Source organism: Odontomachus brunneus, unplaced genomic scaffold, assembly GCF_010583005.1.
Source record: "Odontomachus brunneus isolate Ranch 3 - 2012 unplaced genomic scaffold, Obru_v1 Obru_scaffold_063, whole genome shotgun sequence".
In the NCBI taxonomy this organism is placed as follows: Eukaryota; Metazoa; Arthropoda; class Insecta; order Hymenoptera; family Formicidae; genus Odontomachus; species Odontomachus brunneus.
In genome coordinates, this window is record NW_022639513.1 from 663656 (window position 1) to 673563 (window position 9908).

The 9908-nt window shown below is 32.4% G+C and overlaps 1 protein-coding gene across 5 annotated transcripts in view; it reads right to left on the reverse strand.

Annotated features, from left to right (window-relative positions):
* Nucleotides 1-9: 9 nt before the first annotated feature.
* The window catches only part of LOC116846413 (V-type proton ATPase subunit C), an 11604-nt gene continuing 1705 nt past the window's right edge, over nucleotides 10-9908 (reverse strand). For 3 of the 5 annotated variants that reach the window (XM_032820197.1, XM_032820198.1, XM_032820199.1), the window contains exons 2-8: nucleotides 9464-9787; nucleotides 3168-3354; nucleotides 2986-3084; nucleotides 2671-2879; nucleotides 1898-2042; nucleotides 1683-1827; nucleotides 1118-1482 (exon numbers count right to left, since the gene is read on the reverse strand). In XM_032820197.1, the coding sequence (XP_032676088.1) occupies nucleotides 1387-1482; nucleotides 1683-1827; nucleotides 1898-2042; nucleotides 2671-2879; nucleotides 2986-3084; nucleotides 3168-3354; nucleotides 9464-9749 (1167 nt within the window). In that variant the 5' untranslated portion in view covers nucleotides 9750-9787 and the 3' untranslated portion in view covers nucleotides 1118-1386. Of the gene's footprint in view, nucleotides 891-1117; nucleotides 1483-1682; nucleotides 1828-1897; nucleotides 2043-2670; nucleotides 2880-2985; nucleotides 3085-3167; nucleotides 3355-6273; nucleotides 6919-9463; nucleotides 9788-9908 lie in introns of those variants that run through there. The other 2 variants (XR_004378479.1, XM_032820200.1) reach the window with 2 other exon arrangements.

Sequence of the window (9908 nt, forward strand, 5' to 3'; positions counted from 1 at the left end):
ATATATATATATATATATATATATATATATATATATATATATAGAATGATTTATTGATTTGTATCTGCGTATACTAATTATTATATTGTAAGTACGAGCAAATTACATCTTTTCATAATTGGCTTTTGTTGTCCTTATTTTTAATCCAAAGGTCTTACAATTATTCGCTTGGTCTACCTGCATATATCATGAGTGTGTGAAAAAATCTTTTTTTTCATAGTTATCAAATATTTAATACAATGAGATATCGTAAGAATGCATGATAAAATGTATCTTAATTTATTAAATTTGTTTAACAAGATATAAGATTCTAATTGAAAGTTTCCAAAACTCCAGGGGTTATGTTTCATACACACTTACCGCCAACTGTCGGTTCAAGTGTATGTCGTTGGGTAGGTATAATCATATCATAAAAGTACCTGTACTACAACAAATACCAAAAAACCAATAATTGCCGGTAAATGTGCGGTGATGAGCTACTGATAGTGTCACGACGTTTTCATCACGAAGAGATGGTCTTATTGATAATCACATTCGACCTGTCATCATTTATCATTTTTCTATACTTAACGTCACGGCTCTACCATTATCGCTCAACTTGCTCTCTTCTAAATTATGAATAACATTTGTTTTTCACTGAATGTACGACACATCAGGTGTGTACGTTCTTTTTTATAGATATATATAACAAGGTATATATTTCTTTTGCATAAATCTAGATGCCTTACATATTAATGAAAGGTTCCGCATTTTAACTTTGTGTACAATCGATCAACAGGTAGAGTTACGCGTTGCAGCGATTCTACTTAAAAACAATTTGCATTTCGGTGTTGCCACACATCGTGTTACTTTATATAAAATAAATTGCGCAGTTTTCCCAATTACAGAGTCTACAAATATCAACAAGTCAAATTAATTAACAGAACCAAATAAATTGCGGCTACAGACGTTAGGCGTCGACTTTACAATTACAAATTTAAAAGTATATAACTGATTGAGAGGATTGTTTGAAGATCTTAATCTTTGTTATCATACATAGTCGTGTTCTTTTTCTTAATACACAAGGGAAATATGTATAAGGGAATGCACGAATTATTATGCACAGTTCAGAGTAATATTACAATTTATACATGATTCCATGCGTTTATTAGCTTAAAAAAGTAATTTTCGATAAATTTCGATTTTCAAAAACTATTAATTCCAATATGAATCGATCGTATAATTACAACATAAAAGGAAAATCCGGAAAAGTTTTTTTTTGGAAATGCAGCGTTTTTTCGTACATAAATACACAGGCGAAAAACTCGTACGCACCTGCCACCAGATTCCTGATGTAATAAGAATTATGTCATTTGGACACAAATTAAAGGAAGTGCACCTTTGCGATTAAACCTTGTGGTCAACCATATCCACGTTGATCTTGTAATAAACATATGGGAAATAATCACTTTGACCAAAACCCAGTCCTGGTATATCTACACTCTGTTAAAATTAAACAAATTTCCTTGTTAAATATACATTGGTTTTGTACGATAGATTCAAAAAGTAAGACTCATCATATTCATTTGCAGAAATAATAATAGTGATTTTTACAAGTACATACATTTCCAGAACTTATAACAATTTAAAGAACTGATGTAATGTCACACACAATCAAATTCTATACAAATATCTTAACTTACATCTTGATTGTGTTGCGCAGTTGTCGAAGCAGTAGCTGATGAGTCTAAATGAGCGTAAAGCTGATTTAGAACATCACGTAATCGCCTCGCGCACCTCTTATGCGGATGCAACAGTATTGCTTGGAAATTAACGGGTAAGCCGTATCTATAAATCATTCGTGTTAGAATACGCCATAGTGACGTGATATTTTGCGTGAAGTGCATTTAATGTATACCTAAGAACAGATTCAACAAATACACGCAGAGCTTTAACATGGATCCAAGCGCAAAAGCATTCACTAAAATTTACTTTTAACCAGCGCACCAGAGGGCCAAATTGTTTCTTTTTATCAGTTACTAACTTCGTAATCTCATTTTTTCCTACAAAAAAAGATGTAATCGGGATGAAACACGCGAATATTATGTACATATAGATATATGCATAGATAACTTCTTATTCTAAGAATATTTATAACATGTTATATAGTACATTTATACAGTGTCCCAGCATAAAGAGAACACTTAAATATCTTCCTAGTTTTTAATTATACGAGAAATTAGTTTAGAACACAATTTGAATGGTTTCTAAAGGAGGAATACTATATGGTGGAAGGATAATTTTTTGCGATTATCTTTTATGAAATTTTTGAAGATCCCCGGTATTTTTTGTAGAACAGCATATATTTTTTTCTATTACATCTTGTAGCGGATGTTCAAATGCACTGAGGTATGTCTGAATTATGATCTTGAGAAGACTCCAAATATAAATAAAGCAGTCAAATTCTAAGACAGTGTTAGGATTGTATTCGAAAAAAATAATCGCAAAAAATTCTCCTTCTATGGTATTCCTTCTTCAGAACCATTCAAATTGTACTCTAAACATTTCTCATATCATTAAAAACAAATAAAATATTTAAATGTTCTCCTTATGCTGGAATACCTCTTGTATATTCTTAAATTATAATATAATTCCATACTAGCTCTATGAGAGACAGTTATTTTGACAAACCTGCTGCCAATTCTTCCTCATTATACGTAAAGTCTCGTACGATAAATTTCTTCTCACGAGCGTGTAATTTAAACTCGTCAATGACTTTCTTGAACAAAGTGACTGTAAACAATCCATATTCAGAATCCTGAGTGATAAGTTGTGTACTGCGCGGTACAATCATATCCGTCAATTTCTCATAACCACTATACCACTCCTGGAAGTTAGATCTGAAAATACCAGAATATGAGATATAAGTTTTAATAGTTACTAGTTTTCTTGTAAAGATAAATTTAGTATTGTCGTCAAAAGTATGCTATAAATATGCATACTTACTTCGGTACGATCACAAGCAAAGTAGATAAATATTCACTGTCCAAAATAAAATGTTCCTTTTTCACTAGGTCCGCTAAATTTCGCGTTAATAAACTTCCCCTGTTAAGAACATGGTGAATATGATTTTTCGTAGTAATTTGTCAATTGCAATTCCAATAATACATAAGGAAGATAAAACTAACGTCTGTTTCTTCTCCAGATTCTGTAAGCTGCCTTTTAAATTGTTATATATCGTGGACTTGGTTTTCAAATCGGCATCGATTTGTCCCACTTGCTTACTGATAATATCCGCGATATTTCTTAAAGATTGTTTGATGGGGTATTTAGCCATGTCCCACTGGAATCGAGTTATATATGATGGCAGATCACCTAGTAAAGTTGAATCATTAATCCAATTGTGTTTAAAGGGCAAGCTTTTATATACGCAACTATATAAGCGCAGAGCTTTAGAATTATTTAACCAAGATATATAATTAATTAATCTTCAACAATTTTTAACAATAAATAAATAAATATATGTAATATATGTATATAGAAAGAGAGAAACATATACGACATTCTACATGTCGTAAATGTATAATTGGAAAAATCCATTTTAAGTACATTTCTTAAGCTCTGCATATATTGTTATATACGAAAACGTTCTGACATGTGTGTCATTATAATAAGTTTAAAAATAGAAATTTATTTAAAGTAATGTTGTCAGAAGGATAATATTCAAAATGGTGAGATAGATAGAGAAAGGAATGATTTGCACACAATAACTGTTTTGATTCTAGTATGCTCCTCACTTATTGTTAGCATTACAAGAAATATAAGCAGGGCATACACAGAATATATATCATGCGACCAATAATGAATATATTCATAAATAAACTTATTTTTAAAAGCTCGTGAAAAGCTCACTTGTCACAATCACTTATCATTCTTTTACCATAAAAATGTGTGTAACACATTCATCCATTCTCTTTATTATTTATATCAAAATCTATAAATAAAATTCACTGTGAAAACTCTTTAAGAAATCTCAAAGTTCTGTTTGTAAAGTTTTTGATTAATAACTTATGTGATCTCAAGACACATCTGTACATGCAAATCTTAGTAATCCTTAAATCCTTATAAAATCTTAGTAAACTTGATAACTTATTGTAATATTTCTTACATTTACTAACGTTCCTTATCAAATGCATTGCATAATGCAAAAAAATGTATGCGTTAATCTCAAGTCAATTAAGATAAATTCTCATACACATGCATATGAACTTATGCTATATCTACTATTTATACTCATCAGTTTATTCAATCTTTTGAGGATCTATGCTTTAGCATACTAATATAAATTATGCTTCTTTCTACAAGTGTTTTCTCAGACATATGCAGCCTTTAAAAAATAGCATATGTGATCAGCCACTGCAAATCGATGTGCAATGATGCAAAATAATATAATAAGCGGAGTAGCCAAAATAAAAAAAAGCAATTTGTGACAACTTTTATATAAAATAGTAATAGTACGCTATACCATTTCCTTTTCTCAAGTAAATACATGAAAGGTTCTTTTGGCTCTCGTATGCTCATATTCGAGAACTATCAAGCACTTACATCTTAACAAGTTCTATTCCAATAATCTACCACATGCAGAGTAATATTATAAATTCATGTACCGATCGATAAGCATTGTTAATTCTTAGTAGTACTATCTGGTGCTGTAATCTGTGCTACTGTCTGACAATATTATTGCTTTGTATATGTATTATCGTCTGTACAAGATGTGGTCCTTTTATTAAAATCATAATAATCATTAAAAGGGAATTAAAAACATCAGCATTAGGAAAACAGAAATATATAATTTAGGATAAAATCATTTTGGAATAGGATAGAAATGCTGCGAGTTTTCTCACGTAGATCTACCTTAAGTGTTACATTTCTGTTATTGCATTGTTAGAATTTATCTAAATCTACTTATAAACACAACATAGTTGAAACGTCATCGATTGACAATCCTTATGGCGATCAGAAGATTATAATCAAGACTGTGTCTCAATTAATTGTTATCATCTAAAGTTCCTTTCCGATAAGTCGAGACTGATACCGCTGGAAAAATTTCCCCATACTCAACTTGTAAAATTTTGCTTCTCAGGGCGGATGTATATTTCAATTGTACCCTGCGTACACGTATATGCACAAATAATACCAAACATAAACGAAAACAGCAGATAAAAGTAGTAATTTTAATTGAGAAATTAAATAATAATTCAATAAATTGCAGCGGAAGCGATATACGGCAAAAGCTACTGAAAAGAAAACAAAAGAGAATTAATAAAAAAAAAGAAGCTAAATTGCCTGGTGAATAACCAGATATATGTAATATGCATATTGCCAATAAAATGGAATATCCAATTTTTGTATGTGTTCACACGGGTTCGTGTGTATTTGTACACAACCAATATAAAGGACAAAGCAAGAGTGAGGACAAACGAGCTAAAAATACACTAAAGATACAGCAGCAATATCTCGAGAAAAGAAAACAAATTGTAGAAAAGACGGTGTGCACACTCATCATAATCAGGATGTGCTACGGCATGATGAATTTCTTTTGGTATTCACTAAATCAATCACATTCGTCAAATAAATGTAGCCGAAGAAAATGTCTTGTTTCCAGTTTTCTGCAGATACCAAAAGTCGAGAAGAAACGAGTTACTCGATTGATTGAAATTTCATTTAAATTTTAACAGGAGAGAGATTGTCGTCTACTTCTTACTACTTGTTTGACCACAAAGCTATGATATCTATGTTATTTCAAACGCGATTATTAGTGATTATTTGATAATGAAACAATAAGAATTTACGATTATCGATATACGATCTATAACTATATATCTTCTCTATCAAAGCGAGCACGCAGTAACGATCTTACACAATCTGTAAGTTCTAGTTTCGATTCTTGTCGTACTTACAGCGTAATATAATTTAGAAGTACCGTAAACATATAGTTTTTCCACTTCTCCTTCGCTCGTCTCTGTTCCAAGAATTCTTCATTCTGTAAATCATGATAGTATCTCGACTATGACAATCTCTCTCTCTCTCTCTCTCTCTTTCTTCATTTCTTTTTTTTTCAATTTTTCTCATATCTACACATCTACCTCCAAGAAAACGCGATACGACATAGTCGCTAAACGATCGAGACACGTGGTGCACGGGACAACGGGATGGACAAAGCTTCGCGGCTATGTCAAGGAGGAGAAGGAGTGACGGTCTCGAATCCGGCAGTGGCAGTGGCAGGACGGGTACCTGGATTCGGCAAATTGCCACTATGATCTTGGTCGTTGTTTCGGTCCGCATCATCGTCTTCGTTGTTGTTATCATCATCATCATCATTATCATCATCATCTCCAAGCGATTTGCACGTGGATCGGTCTGGTTTCTCGGCAGTTCGAGGACGTACTGGCTGCTGCCACCCAAACTCCCCTTCGCTGCTACAGTTCGATGAGTGGGATGGGGTCGGACTCGCGGGAGCAGGACTTGAGGGTGGCGTCGAGGGTGTAGAAGCAACGCACCAATGAGCATGGTAGCATGAATATATTGATGAGGGATAGCTGGACGCTTTGACATCGCAGATGCCCTGGAGATCGTACGATAGCTTCTTTTCGAACGCGGGGAAATGGCTGTGATGTTGTTTATGGGAGTTATGGTGATAATGATGGTGGTGATGATGGTAGTGGAGGTGATGATTGTGATGGTCGTAGTCGTGGTAGTGATGACGTTGGTGATGATGCTGACCTAAACAGGTGGCCGGCTCTGGCTCGGACTTGTCCAATTCCCTCCACTGCCTGTGATGCCCCGTCGTAGTCGTGTGTGATGGTGTGACGGGGGTGTTTGGCGGGGTGTCCGGACCCCCTTCGGGGCTCGAGCTCTCACCCTCCACTGATGTCTGACCTATCCATTACAGCCCAATCCCAATCTCCGCGCGATCTTTCTTATGTCTTGCTCAACTATTATTGTCTCCTACGCAAATGCCTAACGACAATGCTGACAAAACTGAATGAAAATAACCAAAAAGAAAAACACGGAGTATTCAGCGCAAATCACTTCTTCTCTATTAGCTATTTTTGGAACTTGGAATTTCAGGTTATTGTCAATTAATCAAATATTAATGATAAATCCTAAATAAACTATAGATATTTCAAATTTTCGATAAATATATAATCACTGATAGAAAAGATAAGATAAACAAATTTTTTAAAATACACAATATTTTTAATCGTAGATAAACAACAGCAAATACAATAAGCTCAGTGAAATGTAAAAAAAATTTTATATTTTAAACGTAAAAAAATTTTATACTTTAAATGTAAAATTTCTTGAATTGATATTGTAGATTGACCGTATACACATTGTACTTGACACATTCGTTAAAAAAATTGTTCTCTTATAGATAATATTTACGCAATTAAATACTCCGATATATTGCGAAAGCAATGACGAAATAGAAACAAAGCAACGAAAAGAGTATTCGAAAGTAACGAATAATACTGATGGATAGATATATACTGAAAAGTAAAGGAGTAATAATCGTTGCGACTTGAAATTATACGGTGCATCGCAAAATGATAATACGAAATGAGTATTGACGATTAAGAAACCAAGGAAAATGAAATCTCGTAGTGGCTAATCAGAGCTTGGTGACCACAGTAACCCAAGCAACTCCTCGTGTCCTCCAGAAAATATTTTTTCAACACGCGTGTGGTCCGTAAGATCGATAGTAATGCCGTCCACATGCCGTTTAGTTTGTCCTTTATATAATGTTATGTATTCGTGTCTCGAGAAGTCTCTTTTTATACCTTAGCACAAGTTCCTTTGCATGGTGCATATGTATGAGCATTTATCCTTAAAATAATAACAAGGGTGGGGGGAAACAGGGTTAATGTGGTCAAAGTTAACAAAAGTAAGCCAAGCAACATCACGAATAATTTAGAAATGATCTATATAGTAGATAATATAAACAAAAATATGTTTCAACTAAACACATTAATAAGCATTCTACAAACATATCAACTATGTACTGCCGTACATAACGCATATCATGTGCGTTTCACATGCGGATATAGCTATACAATTTAATGCAGTGTACTGCATAATATATTTGTTAGAAATATATCGATTATTCTATCCAAGAAATATATATATAATCTCATCCAAATAATACATTATAAATTAATATTATTTATATATATTATAGTATTTATTTTTTATGTAATGTTAACATTACATATAAATTAAATATAAATATATTACACATAAAATAAGTATTACAACAAATATTGTAAATAAATGATGTATTGCTTATTATATTATAATAAATTTTGATTATTACAAAAAATTTATTTATACAATTTATTATATTACAATAAATTGTAAATTTATACAATTTATTATATTACAATAAATTGTAAGTGCACAAACAACCGCAATGGGCTTTCACAAGTGATAGTATTATTTGTTCATTTCTTGGAATCATAATTTTTAGTAAACAAATATTGTACAAGAAAGCTTTATGAAAGTACCTTTTTTCTAATTTAATGATATGCACCATGTATACAGATATTAATACATATATACTACAGAAGAATTCTGTCTGTATTCACATAACTGACTGTTGAAACATGCTAGAATATTCTGTAATGTTATTTTAAATATATTATATTTATCATACTGTTTATGTATACAGACAAAATTATTGAAACTTTATTCTATTATACTATGATATGGGGTACACAAGGGGAAAGAACAGGGGGATTATATTTTTCTAAAATTCAACTCATTATCTCAACATATTATCTTCAATAAATCAAGTAAAATCTGGGTTAACTGATTGATATCGAAGATCATTAAGAAAAAAGCAATTCGGATTTGTGTGCATGTTTCGTGTTGTGTATGGTATTTATTGGTGCATTAATCAACATTACTCTAAATTATAGAGTATATCATAAAAAACGACGCATAGAAAATCGATCGATACTTGTTTGCAAGGGTCCAAAAATATATATATATTTTTTTTACCAACAATAATTTGTACTATTATTTCTGTAACTAGCTCTTCTGTGTCAAGTGTCAAGTGTATAACTTGCACAATGCCTTTTCCTTCCAAACAGAATATCGAATGGTAAGAATCAAGATCTCACTGCAGGTTAGCATTCTCTAGTCTACTTGCATACCTACTCTCGACTTTGCCACTATAGTAGATCATGTGTTTCAATAAAAGTGCAACCTTTCATCATATCAATAATTTCTCATATAGTAATTATCGAGCACTGTGTGATACTTGAGAGGAATGTAGAGGTGATTCGACGGATATAGATAAATATAGATAACACAGTTTGGATCCTTGGATAAGCAATTCTCCCTTCCCTTATGGAGAGTATTATTAAGAAAATACAAAGGCCCAAGAGATATGACAAGGCATTACATTGGTTTTACTCACTGTTGTTAGCCATCAGGTTTTCATGCAGCTTGTCCCTTTGGTCCTCCAGAACCTCTCCCAAATACGTTGCCACCTTGCGCGTTACTTGTTCCACAAATGCATCTAGCTTGCCAAGATCATCTGATAAGCCGACCAGTTGATCCAGTGTTCCAACCTTCAAGTCTGGGATATGAAATTTGTAATTCACTGACAACGAATGCTGCTTGGATGTCAGATTGTTCATAGTTTCCCATGTCTGCTGACAGGTTTTGTCACCCGGTGCCGATATCAGCCAGTATTCTGTCATCTTGAGTAATATGTTTTGCAACTAAATTCCTAATATACCTGAAACAGAAATATATTTTTAATCACCTAATTATATAAATTAAACTTCAAGATTCTTTATCTAATCTTCATAACATTGCATATATATATATATATATATATATATATATATATATATATA